The sequence below is a fragment of the Triplophysa rosa genome, linkage group LG10, assembly GCF_024868665.1.
Source record: "Triplophysa rosa linkage group LG10, Trosa_1v2, whole genome shotgun sequence".
Lineage (NCBI taxonomy): Eukaryota > Metazoa > Chordata > Actinopteri > Cypriniformes > Nemacheilidae > Triplophysa > Triplophysa rosa.
This window is the reverse complement of record NC_079899.1, coordinates 14,137,328-14,156,952: the sequence shown is the minus strand read 5'-3', so window position 1 is coordinate 14,156,952 and position 19,625 is coordinate 14,137,328. Positions and strand designations below refer to the sequence as shown.

Sequence of the window (19,625 nt, the reverse complement as noted above, 5' to 3'; positions counted from 1 at the left end):
ACGATACCTACGACAACAACACAACACCCGCAACATAAAAACAGTCAGACTCGACGGAGAAATGAAACGGTAACCGACAGATGAATGGTGAAATGATAAAAAGAGGCAAGTTTGGCTTACTGTGGACGTCCACAAAGAGAGAGATAACAGAAAACAACATAGCTTGATTTATTCTCTCTTCGGCTCTCTTCAAAATTGGATGGCGAGCACCCCCCTTTCCATTAACTACAATCCATATGATTTTTGGCAAATAAAACTGTGCAGAAGCATCTGTTCGCCTGATACTACGGCAGAGAAAATGCAAACGCAAATGATATGTTTTATTATGTGCCTCCATCAAATAGGCCCTTGCATCTGCTTCTTTGGCGCGGCATCCACAAACACAGCGCCTGTGTGAGATGGGAGAGACCTCAATCAAACACGAGCTAAGCCTTTCTTCGGGACATGAAAAAGAGCTCTCCTCTAGCTGAAATTATGTTGCCAGAGAGAAAAGAGGAAGATGAAGAGGGAAGAAAGGAAATGCAAAACTGAGGTAGGATGGAAAATAACGCAAATTACCAGATGATGAATACTAAGCAATTGGACAGGCATGCGATATTTGAGGTATAGCTTGCCTGATAATCCCGTCATGCATGCTTGCTTCTATACAGCGTATAATATAAACGTATTTACTTTTTCTGCATTTTTGTATTTATTGTACAGATAGATAAGAGAGAGATTTTAAAAATGAATATGACAGACAAAAAAGCGAGTTTGCCATTCCAGTGGCCAGCCCATTCGGAAGCACTGGAGAGAGAAGAGCTATGATGAAACAGCATGCAGGAGTATGCAGGTGATGTATCCCTGCACACTAGCTGTGGGGCCGGCAGCACTAAACGCCCTTCTGCATGGGGCAGAGGAGCCTCAACTTCATCAAACCCCTCGCAGGATCAGCCCCCTTCTTAATGGATTACTGCTGTCTCTGTGGAACCACACTGCAAATAATGATAAAACACCTCTAGATTAAACCATCTTACACAATACTCAATTCATTACCTTTTCCCCAGATAAAGGCCAGCTAATAAAAATATGATTTTCTCTTGCGCCAGAACACTCACACCTTTATCCTTTAAAGGAAACAAAGGCAGCCGGGGATAGGTGACATCATCCAAAAGCAACAAAGGCCATCACTGCAATTACAGTACAGTGGTCGCACCATTGTGAGGAAATATTTGTTTAGTAAAAAAATACATATTGTTTATTTATTCATGTATTTCAAGTAGCTACTGCTGCCAATAGTCTATATAGTAAACTTGAGATGTATTTCCATACAGACCACAAAAACCACCCTGACACATATGACAACCATATACAAGTTATTCACATAATCAACAAGGTGTGATCTCTAGAACTGAAGTCGGTGTAAAGAATGCAGTAGTGGTGTGATGCGGGGCAAAACTGGGTCACCTGGCTGCATGTAAACATGTGGGCTCTAAACAGCTCTCTCCAGGTGACACCTCATCACCGTGCTGCTAGAATGATGGCTTACACCCGTCTGGCTTGTCAAAACACTGTTTCGCAGGCAATTACCACGGTGGCCAGCCCACCACCGGGTTCGGATGGATGGGCGACACAGCCAAAGGGTCACTCCTCTGCCCATATTTCTAGCGCTTTGCTCTGGTGCAGCGGGACAGCAAATTGGCTGGCGTCTGTCAGTGGTTATCCGTATTGCCGAGATCTTGTACTGTAGGACGCCTTGTATTGTATCTGCCTCTACCACATCCAGACAGAATTTCTGAAAACATCGAGAAATTTGTCCTTAATGGTTGATATTTTCATTTTCGCTAAAGGATTCGTTTAAAAACAGCCGTAAAAAAATAGTTCTTGTAGCAATATGTTTTGAGGTGTGTATTTTTACAACAGAGCAAACGAGAATGTGAACAATTAAACAGGTCTCTATTTGTTTGAAAACAACAATAACAAAATAACCGGTTACTGAATTACAATAGTAGGCTGCCGTAAAATATGAATAACAAAATATTCAAAACCTTAAGTCATTTTGCTAGAAAGCCAGTGGTTACGTGCAGGTGCAATAAGAGGGGGGAAATCTCACATATTTGCGAATGTAAACTATATTAAAAGTGCATATTATATTCTTGGGAATTCATACTGGAGATGTATACATTTGCATACAGTTGGTCGTGATGGACTTTTTGTCCAAAAACTAATTACAATATCATTGGATATCAATTCGCTGCACTTGCAAAGGTTTGTCTGTGGCGAAAATCTAAAAGATCAAGTGGAGAATCTAGTGGAAATAACTCAAATCGAACTGTGTGAAGTGTTTACAAAGGCGGATTATTGACAAGATTTTTGTATGCGACTTTCAGACAGATTGATACATACATACAGCTCGACTTCCTTTGAACTCCTGCGCATTCAGCGTGCACTGTGTTTCCGTCAAAGTTGTACGTGCCCTGCGCCAGCACCACCCGCGATGTGCTAATGGTCTCTTCCGTCGTCATGGACACACTCAAACTCTAAAAAACATGGCGACACTTATGAAACTTTACGCTCAGCTTGAGAAAATGAAAGAGCAATATTTCATAAGAAACAGGTAACCAGATATAAAGTTTGTTTCATATATGGCAGCTTGTTAAATTCGTTACAGCTATAAACATTTGTTTTTATTTTGCGTGTAAAATAAATGGAATGTCAACAGGTTTCCTCTCCATACCGTTAGTACTGTATGCTAGCATGCTTCACGTAAAGCGGTATTTAAAAAGTCTGAGGGATAAGACAATATACATTAAACAGTTTAATATTCAAGTAACTTAAAGCTTTTGATTTTACAGGATTGCTGAGGAGAACAGGAAGAGAGATAATCAGGCTGCTGTCAAAATTCAGAGCTGGTTTAGAGGTTGCCAGGTGAGAGCATACCTCAGGTAAGACCATTTTTAGCAATATGCGTTCATTTAAAGGGATAGTTCACTCAAAAATGAAAATTCTGTGATCATTTACTTACCCTCAGGTTGTTTCAAACCTGTATACATTTCCTTGTTCTGTTAAACACAAAGAAAGATATTTGTAAGAATGTTAGCAATTTTCAGTTATGTGACATCTTCCACTACCATAGTAGGTAGCAAATATTGTGGGGTTTTTTTGTTCCGTTGAACACAAAGTGAGATATTTTGAAGAATTTAGGAACACAAACAGTTCTGGGGCACCTTTGACTACCATTGAATTTTTCCTACTATGGCAGTCAATGTCACAGAATTGAAAAGTGCTAACATTCTTCCAAATATCGTTCTCTGTATTCATCAGAAGAATACTTTATGCAGCTATGAAATGACAGGAGGGTGAGCATTTTTGGGTGAACTATCACTTTTAATTTTAGTCGTGCTTTAGTATAAGTATGCATGAGGATTGTAACTCCGAAACCTTTCAGAAAGCTGTTTTTATACACTGCTATGTAACTATGTAAACATTACAAACGTGCATGTTAGAACAGGCATATAAGTGTACATTTTTGACATATACGGTACCTAAATGTGGCTCCTGAACCCTAAACCTTCTGCATTTTGTTCTGTAAGAATTAGCCAGTGCACAGGGCGCTACAGTGTGTAACCTCAGCATATTTCTGTGTATTGAGCAGACAAACTCCCAGACAGTAGGTTAATTTAGATTACTTTAGTTAATTGATCAATGTGTTAAGTGGCCAATTAGGAACAATCTAGGCTTCTTGAGTGCAGCTCCAGGGTTGCCGCCGACCCATACGCATTGATTTTTTTGAGTTATAAATGGCCTTTTGGAAATGAATGGCCATGTTAAGTTCAGAGTTGCCATAGACATGCATTTAGAGGGGGGTTAATGATAAATGCAAATGTACAGTTGTCTACAAAAGGACCCCACGGGCAGGCTGAGGGAAAAGGGGAGGTGATCCCTGAAAGGATTTCTTTTGTTTTCAAGTTTATCATCTTTAAGAATGTGATAAACTTGCAGCTTGCTGAGTGTTGTTTTAAATATTTTTCAGTCATCTGCATAAGAATGCAACAGTAATACAGAGAATATGGAGAGGTTTTATCTCAAGGAAGCTGTTCAGACACAGAGTAAAGGTAAGTTGTGGAGACCTGTGATATTGATTGTGTTATGAAAATCCTCATTAACATTAAGCGGTTAACAGGCATGCCGTGACTTACATTTATCTGACATAAGTTTGTAATATGACAAATCATATTGATTTCCTATGAAAGGCTTTTATCTCACCCATGTTTTACAGGGGTCAACAACTTAGCGTCTATCTTCCTAAAACTAAGGGGGTCATGTAATAGATTACATTACGCCTACAGTAACAAGAATATACTGTATGTTCTTGTATGACCTGCATTAGCCATCATAATATTTTATGCCCTCCTGAAATGTAAATTGTTTTCTATTATCTACAATATTGGAGTAAATTAGAAGTTACAGTTTAGACGGTTTCATTGGATGCACGCACCTGGCCCGAAGTTAACTTTTGGTCTGTGTTTCGTTATAATATAGCAATTTGTTTTATATTTAATTTATATCAATATTACTTCATATTAATTAGGGATGCACCGATATGTAAATTTTGGCCAATAACGATAACCGATAATTATTTAACATTGGAAGCCGATAACAGATATATTGGCCGATATACAGTATTACTAAATATTAATATAAAATTCCCTAAGACTGAAACAAAAGGCAAAAAGTGGACAACTGCTTTTATTTGAAAACATTCAACGCGGAAAATAAGGTAACCATTAGTTCTCTTTTTTCCCCTGAAAATCATGTACCAAGCCTACTTTACACTAGTTAACGATTATTTAACCTTCAAAATTTTCTGGTATATTTAATAAACAAATTATAGATGTTCTTCCAGAAAATGTTTTCAATAGCCACATGTCTAACAGGTCTCAAGCCAGAAAGCATTCAGACAGCAGTCTGATTCAAACAATATGCTTTTGTTCCTATAATTTACACATTCATAAATACTGTATCTACATACTATACCTACATCAGCAATGTTTTGATAATAGCAGTAAGTGAATGATCATGAAAGAAGGAAATTATTTATGGTCTTTAATATATCGGCATAAATTTTATTATCGGCCAATACCGATAACATTAAAAATGACCATTTATTGGCCGATACCGATATGGCCTATAATTTATCGTGCATCCCTAATATTAATATTTTACTATATTAGTTGTATTCCTTTAAATTAAACTACTCAACAGTTATAGATTCTTACCGGAAGTTAAGCTTGGGCAACATAACGTTTGTTTATGTTGTTGCTGCAGAAACCGTCTATATTTAATATAAAATATGAAATGTAAATGACTGACAGAAATTCAGATTTGAAAAAAGTAACTATTTACAGAGAATGATACTACAAATAATGGCCTGCCTTGAGATCTCTATAGAAGACCATCTCACAATTTTTTTTCATCTGTCTTTTATTTAAGTCTTTCTTCTCCCATGAGGTAGATTATCATTTTAAACTTTCTTTTTGATTGTGTCCCATGTGTGTTAATCATAGCCTTGAGTGTTGTGAATATTCTTCACCATGGTTAGTCGGTACATCCTCAGCGGAATTCTATCGATTATCAAACTCAGCGAAGAGCATTTTACCATCATACATCTCCATTACTTACCGCCATGACTTCCATAGATTTTCCCAGCCGTGTCTGCATTACATATTAAAAACAGGCGCTTCCTTTCAATACAAAGTATGACTTGCCACTCCACCCTGTTATCTACTGCTGTGTCTTCGTGACTTTTATGTATTATGTATAAAGAGGGTTTTATTCCTCGCATGTTGAGAAAAAACATCAGAGACCTCAATCGCAGTGCTTGTAGCGTAATGCTGTCGCCCTCTCTTCACAGGCAGCATATTTTATCATGAAGATACATCTCTACAATAAGATGGCTGTCAAGGTAAATATTTCTCTTGCTGTTTAGTGCGTGAAAAGTCAGTGGGTCACACATTTGATTTGGGTAAAATCTCTAAACAGATTTTACTGGTGCTTGATAACTACATCAAAATGTAAGTGACAATAGGACCTACAGTAATATTATTTTATGCTTAAATAATTACATTTTTTGAGTGTTTACATATTTTTCTAAATAAAAAAGTGTCGCATTTGCAAACTATTTTGTAAGTCATTTAAAAATTAAAATAAATTGAACTATTTTATAGACGTAAATGAATTTAAAAATCATTCATACAGTACATGCATGAAAACTAAAGTAATGCATAAATAAGCAAAATTTTGCAGCAGTATTTTTTTGCATCAGGTCTGCATCTGGTAAAAAAGGTAGCTCTATCTGTCCAACATACAGTATTTCACAGCCTATAAATCAAACAGGTTTATATTTGAGTGATACATTGGCACTTTTATAGACGTATTGGTATGCATTAAAACTTTAGTTTTACAATTGCTCACCTCCCTGAGGTGAAACTTTTAAAGAATTTTACAAGTCTTACGATATTTCATAGCTTATTGAAAAATGTCGCATTTCTATGGAGGATCACATATTTCTACTGTGATCTTTGGACATCATAAGAAACGTGAACCGAGGAAGTGATTTATACGCATATCTTCTGCGTTAAATCTAGGGCCCACCTCGTTCAGTTCTGTTATGCGAGTATAATTTGAAAAATGAAGCTTGACCTCTTCTCTGGGGTCACAGAATATGAGACTAAAGGTCCCGTCAGCACTTATACACAAACAGAAGCTGGTTAACAGGACAGACAGCTTTTATATGCCTTGTAAAAGATAGAGTGTTATGTCCGGGAAGCACCAGCAATGTAAAAATCTGCAGAAAAAAATAAAGCCTGACTGTGAAAACAGCTATTGAAGGATCAGTAACAGTTTGGGTGTGTTGGATGGATGACATAGACTGTCAGTTGTCCTTTTGAGTTTGGAAAGCATGGGAAAGTCTGCATGATTCATAATAGGACTGATTTGAGCAATATTTCAAGGTCACTAGTAGTAGATATTGAAATGAATACAGAAAAAGCAAACCGTGATTGAAACTTCTATGTGAATCACTCTTTTTAGTCATTTCTTTTCCTATAATGTGTTTATCATGCACTTTACCAGAGGCCACAGTGTTAGCCTTTTAATAGAAATCGGTGTTTACAAGGGGGGCCCGATTGGTATTAGATCTAATTGAGCAATATGCATCATTGATTTTACTAGTCTAAGAGGTCACGAAGAACTCAGAATCCAAGCCTGCAATTACTTTATATAAAATTATCTATTGACTACTGATCAATGGCAATTGTTGTTTTGTTTTGTTTTGTTTTTGCCTTATTATTTTTTTAACTCGCTATTGTTTTAAGCACCTAATTAGACTGAAGGACATGTGTCCTCATTGTTTTGGGCCCTCGGTGGAGTTGTCATAGTGACACTAACTAGCACTCTCATTCCTCGTGTAGTGACAATGAGTGCCACCCTTAAAGTGACAGTGACGGAAAGGACGTTTCTAATTGGCTCTGCCTTTGATTTGACTTGTAAACTTGCAACTTCCAAATACTTTTTCCGATTGCAAAAAATATATATATTTTGTGATTTTTCAGTGGAAGTTACCATAGAGTGAAATAGTAAACACTTTGTATTTTTGTTATGGAGGGTAGAAACGCATCAGATAATCAAAACTCACCCTTTTTACAGATACAGAAGAGATGGCGGGGCTATTACATTAGAAAGTATGTACACAACTATTACGCCCGCAAGAGATATTTGCAAGCCCTGACCAGGAAGAATAATCAAATCAGGTGAGAACAGACTTTTTTCTTTTATTCATTTAATAATGTTTAACTTACTGCGCAAATAAGGAGACGTCAATACATTTCTATTGTTTACTGCCTGCTTCAAACAAACACTTGCAGACTTTATTAACTTGCACAAAATGTCTACAATGTCTGCAATTTTTACAAAGACAAAGGAATGTCCTGCATTTAAAAGCATGTTCAAGACATATACATTAGTGGCATATTATTCATAAACGGCCTCTGGTTACTTGAAAATGAATAACTTTATGAAATCCAAAATGAGCCTCTGATTTGTGCATCCCTGCACATTTCTAAAAAAAGTCCTGCTTCTGGGCACAAGCAAGATGCATATTCTTTTACTTTTGACAAAAAACGTAGTCACTTTTATTAATGTGACCAATATATTTTGTTGGAAAATATCTTAAGGGTCTAGCTTAAATTAAATGCAAATCTGTTAAGTGCTCCTTGGATCACTGACTCCAAACAACACCCTCCCCCCTTCCATCCAGTCTCACTTTAAGTGGGAATGTTCATTTTTAATAGGGTTTCTCACCTATGAGTCATGCTAACACATTGCAATGCTTAAAAAAACATTGGACCACTGTGTACTACAGAATGTCTTGCAGATGTTGGAACTGGTATTTTTCTGTTTTTTTTTTTAGTGGTTGCTAGTAAAGGTTTTCTCAATAGCCAATGCAGATGGCAGAGTCACAGAGTATGTTTTTATTTAAATAATGGCAAATATATTTCTATCATAACGCATAGATATATATGAATAGATCATACCTGTATATTGGGAAGACCCAGGCTAGTTGTCACAAATTTTATTTCAGTGAATACTGTATATCCTAGAGTGGGTTTATGAATCATTTTCAGTATAGGCACATACTTTAAAGCTATATTACACAAAGGCAAGTTCAAAAAGTAAAGAATTTTACTTTGGTGGGTTTTCAGTGTATTTCAGCTTGTGATATACAAACAATGTCTTCTGTTCTGTTTGTCCATCCTATCTCTCCTCTTCTTCGCAGTAGATGCTATCTGGTAGCGCATTAAAGACTTTTATGTATGTTTATGTAACGCTTCTGAGGTCGCGATCAATCAGTCAAAGATGTGAAGTAAAAGATCACCGTGCCGATTCTGACAATCTGTTCCACGTTGGGCTCAGGATCACCCACTGACTGATTAGTCACCCCTCGAAGGTCTCTACGCCAGGATTTTAATCCGTACAGCACCGACGCCTGAATAAATTATTTGAATTTTCCCAATGGTCCCATTTAGCACAGGCCGACCAGCCCGGCATGCCAAAGATAGGAGGCCAGAGACTGCCCGAGTCAGGGCAGCCCCTCTCTCATCCTCTCTCCCTGCCAACGATGAAGGATCCCCCCTCACGCAAAGTGTCCATGTCGTTTCATTAGCTCTAGCCTGACGACAAGGCCCGCTATGTTCCAGTGTCCATCTTCATTGTCCAACTATCCTTCTTTGCATACCTTAATGAAGTCAAGACCCGGGTTCGCCGCAGCAATTCCACAGCAAGAATTTGTGCAATGTAACAATTTATCACTTGTCAGGAAGACACTTAAAGTTCCAGCACTTAATAAGGGCTTCCTCTAGGCTTGAGTAATTAGAACCGAACGGCTTGCATATTTACTAAATGTGGGGTGTCATTGCCACCATGGCCTATTGCCTGCATGAATTATTTCTCTATCTGTAATAAACAGCTGGGTAATTATTACTGCCATAATCAGATAAATTTCTCTCTGTAATGTTTGAGCGTGGCAAATCTTTAACTCTTTGGAAGAAGAGAGGAAATTTATGGACTCCCATCGCTTAGGCTACTGTTTCCTTCTCTCGTGTCCCTTTCAAGGACATCTGTGAAACTCACTTCTTAACTGCAGGCCTTTTTTTTTTTTTTTCATTATAAACATTTCATAATATTTAGGGCAGGTCTTTTATCAAAGCAAGACTCCAAAATACACGGGGCACGGTATGCATATGCTTAATCACACAAATTACTGCATTCATTAAAAAGAATATACCAAAAATTGATCTTGATGTTTTTGTTTTTTGTTTTAACCTTAAACGCATTTAGCTTCTTGTAATTAATCAGCTTTTGCCTCTTTAAATCAGCTTTTTCAAGAAAAACAACTGGTAGTTGGTGGGCTTTGGTGCTCTGTTAAATAATTCGTTTTTTTCCCTTGCTTTTTAACTGGACAGTTTTGTTTTATAGATAAATACTGACATTACAATATACAGTAAGCGATGGAAAAAAGCAGACTGTTAATTATACTCCAAATACAGTTGTGAAGTCTTGCTTGATTTTTATTAACATCGAATATGACACTGAATAACATTTAATGTGAATAACATTATAATAAATTGCATGTTAAAACAAACTTCTTAAATAAACAAACAGTTACCGTTTAAACAAAAGAATGACATCAATTGCAATCATCACGTATAATCAATGTCTTTCTGACGGTGCATTATTTAGAACACTATCTGTTGATAGCTACGTATGGGTGATTATCACCTGGTGAGTTCTACAGTAAGTGGATGCAATTCAGTGGGCGCAGGGCACTTGTGTGTCGTGTAAGGACACAACAAAGGTCATCTGAGTTAGCTGCTCCCATGTCTCCCTACCGGCCCATCAGCACTAATGAGGTTTATGTGTTACCCCAGCCTTCTTTTAGACACAGATCGAGATCCCCTTCCATGGTTACAAATCTATTTGGCTTTTGTCCACTACAGTGCAATTAATAATAAGTGGGAGATATAGGTTAGCTAAGGTCAAAAAGAACGCAAGATGCCAAGTAAAGGAAACCAGGTTTGGTCAGAGTTGAACATTCAACCTCAGGCCACAATAACAAGACATGCCCAAAGACTACAGACTCTAGGCTACTTTGCATATTTGATAATGTTTGTATTTACTTCGTGTTGAAAGAGAGATTTTTTTAAAGTAAATTAATTGAACGAAGACACTTTCTTCCTGGTACAATTTATGTTTGTTAAAACAACAACAAAAACAGATTCTAACCAGAAAACATTAAACCTATAGTTTTTTCATAAATTCTCACAATTCAGATTCAAATACAGTTCCATACCTGGAAACCCAATACAGAATTTCAGCCTTCATAATATCCATCATATAAAAAACAGCTATTCGCCATGTCAGCTACAATAAACGTGGAAGAAGTTGTACTAAGAATTATTTTGATTTTTAAGTACAGTATATTTGTAATCGCACATGTACATCCACACTCAAAAACACATACTCCCTTGTAAATGATCATGTAAAATACGGTTTTGTAAACGTCTGTCCTGAAATAGCAGGGAAAAACACAGACATTCAGAATGTATTAGTGTTATTTTGTCAGTATAGCTGTTCTCTTGAACAATCAGCAAGAGTAGTGAACATTGTCTGAAACAGCGAATGTCTTGGGACTGAGACAAGAGTTTACAGCTGTCTGGGTTGAAAAAACTGTGGGTTTATCTGTACTGTTCTTTGCCTCCCAGGAGAGATCTGGAAGAATTTGCAGAGCTCCAGAAAAGAGAGCGAGAACGGATCGCTCTGGAAAAAGAGGAACGGGAGAAAAACCTCCAGGCTCAAAGACTTCACTTCCTCCTTAGCACCAAACAGGTCAAAGATGAATCAGGGAGATGAACGTGGACATATATCAGGGTTGTAACACATTCAGAATTATAAAAAATAACTAGTTTCCAGACTTGTGCATGGCAAACAAGATGCAGAATTGTAATTTGAATTTAAAGTAACAAAATTAAAAAATCTATATTTTTTTATTATCAATCAACTTTTATGGGCCATGACTGAAGAATACGTTATTTTCCAGTATATGCTTTAACTTATAGTGAAGTATAAAATTCTGAAGTTTGTCCAACCCTGAGATATATCCTGTGTACTGTACTGTATACAGTACATGCAGTTGTTTAAGGTCGTAATGCGTAATTCATTTTTATTTCTACTATGTAAAAGTCAATGGGGGCTTATTTTAAAGTGAACTACTCCTTTAAAATCCACAAAATCAATAAGGAGTGCAAAGCACTTAAAAACATTCTTATAGCTCCTAACATCTGCAATAATTCGCTAAAATATTCTTCTCAGACATTTCGTTTGGCTTTAATGTTTCTTGATAATTATTATGAAGTGATCTGGCCGTTGTTGATTCAGCAACAGTGCGGGGCAAGCAGATACTGCGTTTTGGGCTCTCTCCTTCATGCTTATATGGCCATCAGGCCTCCTGTGGCCCTCGTCCTGCCCCTGCCACCACAGCTCATGCCCATGTTTCTGCATGTTCACTGGACGCTCTGTGCCAACCACAGCATGGACAGGTCAAGAGGACATCACTGCCAGCTGCCTGCAGTCTAAGGGAGGAAATCAAGAAATAATACACATCAGCTAACGGCTAATGGACAACAGATGTGAGAGACCACATGCTAGTTAAAAGGTGCAGATGAGATAGGGAGAGATGGGGGAGTTGGGCAAGGGGTTTATTTTAATACTAAATTTTTGGTGACTGTGAACATCATGATTTTTAACATATTAATGCCAATATTTTCTTATACAATATGTGCAAGTGATTAGAAAAAATAGATTATTAGTGAAACTGCATAGACGTCACATGTGGACTATCACGGCCTTATTTACAATTACATTGAACATGGCTCTTTCATCAATCATACTTCAATCATACTCAATTGTTTTACATTTCTTGGTACTTTCAAAAGTATTTGTAAATAGACAGATATAATAGATAAATAATAAAATGGGGTTCACAGTATTCCGGTTTTGACTAAAGCTATTAAAATTCATGATTATCTTTGTTGATACTACACATATGACAGTGTCGTAAATTATTCAGCACCCGTTTAAAATTTTACCTTGAGAGCCAAAATGGTTACAAACTCTCTCTCTCTTCCTCCCAACACTTGTGTATTTTGAGTGTGATTCAATGGCCAAAACACCAAAACACAAGATTAGACAATATAAAAAATGTAAATAATTTGACTGATTTTAATATACATTTTAAATTCAATAGATATTGAGATAGGATCTTTATTGCAAATTCTTTTGGCCACGAAAACCATGTTTCTGATACCATGACTGCCCTGATAGAAACATTATCTAATTTTCTGGTAAGCTTTAAATATTATAAGATTGGTAATTATTGGTATTCAAGAAACATTATTAAAGAAAACATTGTTACCAAACACAGAGACCTCAATATAAAACAAGCTGAGAGGCTGGGTGGGGTAGACCGGTGTCTGTAAAGGTTGGAAACCCCTGATATAGCACATATGACCATGCACATTATTTAGACCCGATGACGCATCCCAAGAAAGGTCAATCATTTAAACCTCAAACCCAGAATTAAGTGCTTGTCGTTGTAGGAAAGCCTTGAGCCACTTCCGAGTTCTTTTTTCTCTTTTTCTTAGTGTAACTCTCTCCATTCCCCCTCCCTGCTTCGTCTCTCTCTGTGTCTCTACGCTGGGAAACTTATGTTCCCACAGACTGACCTTGTCTCCAGGAAATGGATGGGTCTCCCATGGTTCATCGTTAACCAGAGAAAATTCCGCTGGACAAAAGTGGCTGTGCTGACATAGATGTAGTTCCTCGGTACGAGGGTCAACATCATTGCTCTTTTCCTGTAAGTCCGAAGCAAGTTGGGAGTTTGCGGCGTACCCCCCACCATGTGACACTCAAAGCTACGCTATCCAAACCCAAAGCCCAAATGGGGTGTATTACCTGCAAATGTTATTAGCATATACAGTTGCAAAGCTTTCACTGCTAATAAGCAGATGTGATCAGAGACTAATTATTCCAGCCGTTATTCCTGAGGCCATACCAAGATTCACTGAAGTGCTACGGTAACATCAGACAGCTCGTAGTTAGCTAGCAGACACTTACGCTAGCAAACGTAACTGATGTCAGAGTGATGGATGGGTGTCCATTCGGGGGAGGTGACAAGTATAATTGTTTTGCTGTGGTCGACCGAATAAAGTGGGTTCCTTTCCTGAGAGCTAAATGTGTTTTGGCTGTGGGTTTTGCATGGATACCTGTAATGAGACGTGCAATGAAAAGCGTTACCAGTCAGGTGAGGGGGAAAGTCCATAAATAGCAAATAAGTTATTAAAATAGGGTGTGGATGTGTTTGGAAGCTTCACGGTGGGGTTTGATGGGAAGGTTTCCGAATAGGGACGTTTAGAATAGGGACTTCATGCTAACGAAATTTGTCAGAGGAAGGAGTGGGCAGCTGACAGTGATTCTCAACCAGGGGCCGGGCTGTTTTTTTATAATTTTTGGAATTTTTAATAATTTCCCTTTTTTTTAATAAACTACTTTTACTTTTAATAAACTTTGATCCTGCACGTATTGTAATGCAGACTTTTTATATGGAGCGTGTAATCTTGGTAGATAAAATAGCCTAATCTATGTTTTGTATTTTGCTCCTTTTAGTGTCCCGGTGTTTACAACTCACCGTTTAGGATGGAGCCTGATGAGATGGAGCTGAGACTGAGACAAGTTAAACCACGATCAGCTCCTAAAGAGAGGAAGACTCCTAAAATGACCTCTGATCTCTTTAACCTGATGCCAAACAGAGAACGTCTTCCACCCATACAGCAAAAGCCACAGGTTGCCCAATAACTTTTTTATTTCCTTGCATCTTTGCAGGAATTTTAGAAAAACATACTGTGCAAAGTTCATGTATGTTATAGTTTGTTATAGTGTGGTTAATGTAATGTAGTTATTGGGTCATTTAAAACTTTCATTTAGTTGCCTGAGAGTCGCTTGAATATTTGATCAAATCACAGCGTTTGTTGACGTCCCCTTAGAGTCAATGAAAAGTGTGATGAAAATTAACAAAAGTGATTTTGCTGAGATTTATTGTCACCGTGAGATCATTTAGAAAACCTTGAATAATATCATTAAGCATGCCTCTCTTCTCATCTGGATACAACGAAAGCATTTAAATAGCCAGATAACTGGTGATAAGCACGCCTGTCAACCCAAGCCCCTTTATTCCATGGATCCCATTAAGCAACTCTCAACGAGGGAATACCGCAACATGCAAAGGTTCCCCGATAAAGAACATCTTTAAGTACTTCCAAATCTAGCATGTCATCTTGTCCAGCTGTGAGAGAGATTTGATGATACGTATTTGCCATTTGTGTTATTTACGGTCCGTGACTTTTATGGTAACTGGTTCTTATTATTGGTTTCTATTAATGTAAAACATAAGTGAGCAGAAATGAAGCGTGAGTCGTTTCATTTTATTAGAGCCCGAGTTCTTTTTCCCGGCCCGGCTTTTCACTCCAGCTGGGCCTAGTTAGTAGGGATTCATTTAAAAAACTGCCACATCTTTCGTGCAATTCGCAATAGACGAAGATGCATTATTTATCTACATTTTGCCCTTACAAAGACCCCAGAATAAGCCCCCCATTCATGCCATCTCTCTCTATCTCGTCTCTCTCCCAATTATTTTTGGTCTGAGGTGGAGCCCCCCCATGCATCGCTCCCCGTGCGATAAGCATCTGCGAGTGATAGATTGATTATGTGTATTGTTAGGGGAAGTGAGGGGATTGGTCAGTGCCAGGTGCTGATCTGGTCTTGATAGTATCAAGGACAGAGAGTGTTGCGCCGGCATGAATTAAAAACAGCAATGTCTGAAGGTCACATTTCAACTAAAAGCACCTAAACTATTACTTGTGCAAGTGTGTTTGCTCAAGTTAAAATGGTGTATTATGTACTCTTTAAGTTTGTACCACTCATCTACTCATTGTACCATCATCACTGTTTGGTTATCCGAGTGCCGGTCAGGTGTGTCTATATCCAATATGAGAAGAGTCTGGCTTTCAGTGGTCCAGCTGGCCGTCCACAGGGGCCTCATCAATAACAAGGCAGACTAGTTTGGGCAATAAAACATTTACCTTATCCCCCTTACCTGTCAGGGGCCCTTTCGCCCGGCTCTGGAGGTACAGCAGCAACGGCACCGGCCCCTGGAGCCGAGTGTGCGCGTGGCCACATCCATCACTGCCCTGGAGGAGGCCAGAGAGGAGCTCAAACGGCACGAGTGGAGGACTCGCGTCATCGACCAGACGTAAGTCACACACCAGGCCACACTGTGAAATGCACGTAGCGTATTGATTCAGAGCTGAATACAGTCTGTGGAAGATATATGTAGTGTTAATTAGTATTTGATAACGCAGTTCATTCTGCCGAACCACAATTCTCGATTATAGATGTTAATAGAAGCAGAACATTTTACAGCATCATCCCGCTAACATCATTTTGAGTCTTCGGGCGTTGTATGCTCTGTGAAATTGTGTAGATGCATATTAATCACAACAAGAGAAGCCTCGCATTATGTCCACCCAGTGTACAGAGCAGATGGTGAAATCTCAAGTGAGCTTAAATAAGTTAACAAACAACACTAATGCTGGCCAGAAAAACAGACATTATAACTAATAATTGCCATTCATCCACACAACTACTTTTTGCGCAAAAATGAAAGCACAAGATTACTATAATAACATTTTCCACTATTATTTGAATGGTGCCATCTCTGTTTTGGAACCCTAGCATTTTATTTTAATTACAAGCTTAATGCGCAATGTTTATTAATCATGTTCAATATTTTTTCTTTTGCTCCGACTTTAAAGAGTAAATTAGCTAACCCCATTAACACGGAGCACCCCAAACCCGCTGTAATAGGAGAGGTGGTTACTGCGCAAATCGTATTATACATGTGGTGTCTGCAGGGCATGGCGAAGCATGATTAGAGTCTTTTTGATCCAGGATCTCACTCTCGTTTCCTGCTAATTTCCTCCGGAATGTTTCAAAGAGACATCGGAATGTTGCCGCTTCTTTTGCTTCTATCACAAGCTTAATTTCAGTCCCAGTGATGTCTGTTCAGCCGCCATAGCAGATAATGCCGGGATCAATTACCACGAGTTGGAGAAATAAACAGCTTTAATTGTGGATCAAACTATTGGGTGTATAGTTTGACAGGGAATGTACGTTTTAGACTGAGATGTTTTTTCACTTCACAATGAAGTTGTTTTGTCAACAGTAGTAAATGCATTAGCTAGTATGAACTAGCAATGAACAATGTCGTTTTCATTTAATAATTTGTTAATGCCAATACAGTTGTTCATGTCAGTTTGTTGTGCTTTAATAATGTTACATTTACATTTAGATTTTAAAGAGAAAAAACATGAATTAGAAAATGTTGAAATTAAAACGAATTAATATAAATAAATGCTGTAGAAGTATTGTTCATTGTTAGTTCATGTTAACTAACATAATATTAACTATTATTAACAAAAACAACCTTCTTGTAAAGTGTTACAAATTCCTTGCTTTATAAAACACACGTTATAGAATTAAAGCAGCGTGCGGAAATATTCAGATGTTCATTTTAATGTTGGCTTAATAACCCCGCATAAATATTGGCTAAATAATTGATTAATTTTTGATTATACTAACCGGATATATTACATGTTTCATATAGTCATTGTTGTTTTTTATTTGTTTAAGGGTTTAGTAGCATTGCTACATTACTCTGCAGATTTGCAAATCTGCAAGAGAGAGTAAACACAGTGTCTCAACATACTTCTCTATTTCTTTCCCTCTTAGTCCCCTCCTACACTCCCCGTTTCAGTGGCCTCCTAGGATGTTGTCACTGGGCATTGGTCTGCACTGCCAAAAGATCCCCTGTGAGAAGTCAAACTTTCCTTAATGGCTTTCAATGAATAAAAACTACCCTATTAAAATGCAATTCGGTGGCAATGAAAGCAGTAAGTGAAACAGCCGGCAACCAGCAGAAGCATTGTGTATTCTGGGACATTGGGGCCACATTAATTTTTGCTCTGTGATGTCCGTCCCATGTGCACATTAGCATGGGTTGCACTGTAATCTGTCTTGTAGGGAGGCTGGTGTCTCTGGTGGATAAGGATGGCTGTGGGAGATTGGGCCATTATTTAAAGGGCCAGTGCAGTGTTGATGTCAACCTCGGTTTTTGCCTTGCACCATCAAAGCGTTAGAAAGCATTATTGCTTATGTGGTGCTTACGTGACACAAAGCCCTCTAATAAATAATGATCTTGTTTCAGGGTGGTACGCAGAAAGTTTAACTTTGGTACTGGACAACACAGTCAGTATTCACTCTTGCTTTTGCAAATTGCTTTTTATAAAACCGAGGCAATGGCATTATGATAAATGATGTTCGATAAAGAGTTACAATTATTGATGATTATTGTTATAATTTTTTTAATCATTTTTAAATACTTTTTATAGAACATGCAGATCCAGGTATGCATTTCTAGTGCTTTGGCTCAGCCAATCAGAATTTAGAATTAGAACTACCTGTTTTATAATATCGTTTTTTCCAAACAGAAGTTTCAGAAATGCAAAAATATCTAATATCTCATCTAATGTCTGTTTAAAGGATGCCATCTGTTTTTTTCTATACTGAATGGGTGCCAATTTTTCGCTGTATTTGTGTAGCACAGTAAAACTCTACCTTTGCCAGGTGGAGCAATTATTGTTTAATTTCCTGTGTTTGTCTGTTTTAATTGCGTTTAAAACAACAGACAACCTGCACTTCTGGTTTCATCATCATCATAACATGCAATGCAACAAGCACTGAGAATAAAAACACCTTTCTTTGCAGACTGTGTTTGCCGGAAATTGCCAAGGTTGTTGGTTATTTGTTTGTTTTGTGACAAGCCAAGCCAATGCCCAGCGGACGTTTACCCGGCCTCCGCGCAGACACCTCTTGTACCACACTGGATAAATCTTCCTCCAGGCAAAGTGTCTTGGGTACAATTTACAAAATCAACCTCGATGTAATTAACATCTGGCATTTTTCCTAAGTAACCGCTATTTGCGCTCATCGTGTGCCCAGCAAACACGCAGCATGTGCAGAAACTACCGCAAGACATCACAACAATTAAGAAGCTATTTGGGCTTGGAAATGATCTGGACTAGAATGAAAAGTGCTTGCGAGGGAGAGATGAGGCAGTGTGCTGATACATAAGTAACACGTGCTGGCTTGTGGAAAGAGCAGAAGCATTTGCCTGGCGCGTTTGCCAGGACCAGAGAGCTGAGGACTGAGACTCTGGTCTTCTTGTACATGAGTGAGTGCAACAGGCCGACACTTAAAAAAGACAAAGTGTCTGTGAAACCATTAAATGTAATGAAATGTTATTTAATTCACACTTTAGAATTTATAGCAGTAAAAAGTAAAAAAAGTCCTAAAATAAATAGAGAGTTGAAGAAAAAATGCACTGGTTATGGCTTCTATTAAAATGATAGTTGACCAAAAAAAATTTATTCTGTAATTTAATCACCCTCATGTCAATCAAAATAGAACACAAAAGAAGATATTTTGAGAAATGTCCATACAATGGAAGTCAATGGGGGCCAATGTTGTTTGGTTACCGACATTCTTCAAAATATCTTCTTAAGTGTTCTGCAGAAGAAGAAAAAGGCATACAGGTTTGGAATGACATGAGGGTGAATATGAAAATGAATTTTCATTTTTTGACGAACTATGCTTTGACATATTTCAAATAATTTTATTAAATTTTTGTTTTGGCATTAAGAAAGAAAAATACTATGTATCTGTGAGTCCTAATTTTCGTTCATAAACTTTTTAAATAGAGCTAAAACCTTTCTGTTTAATTATTAAATGTTTTGCATTTGTTTTGTTACAGAATTAGCTGTAAATAATTAGATTTAAGACATTTACATTTTTTCATGCACAGTTTCCTTAAATATGCACATACCCTGAGGAAATACATCTGGGTACAGCTAGTAAAT

General features: G+C 37.7%; 1 protein-coding gene across 1 annotated transcript in view; it reads left to right on the top strand.

The window, feature by feature from the left end:
• The first annotated feature begins 2,513 nt into the window (after positions 1-2,513).
• Positions 2,514-19,625, top strand: part of spata17 (spermatogenesis associated 17) — a 33,501-nt gene continuing 16,389 nt past the window's right edge. Inside the window, exons 1-8 of the mRNA XM_057344246.1 lie at positions 2,514-2,596; positions 2,835-2,924; positions 4,013-4,094; positions 5,894-5,944; positions 7,687-7,790; positions 11,301-11,424; positions 14,260-14,436; positions 15,753-15,901. Of these exons, the coding sequence (XP_057200229.1) occupies positions 2,529-2,596; positions 2,835-2,924; positions 4,013-4,094; positions 5,894-5,944; positions 7,687-7,790; positions 11,301-11,424; positions 14,260-14,436; positions 15,753-15,901 (845 nt within the window). The 5' untranslated portion in view covers positions 2,514-2,528. The remainder of the gene's footprint in view (positions 2,597-2,834; positions 2,925-4,012; positions 4,095-5,893; positions 5,945-7,686; positions 7,791-11,300; positions 11,425-14,259; positions 14,437-15,752; positions 15,902-19,625) is intronic.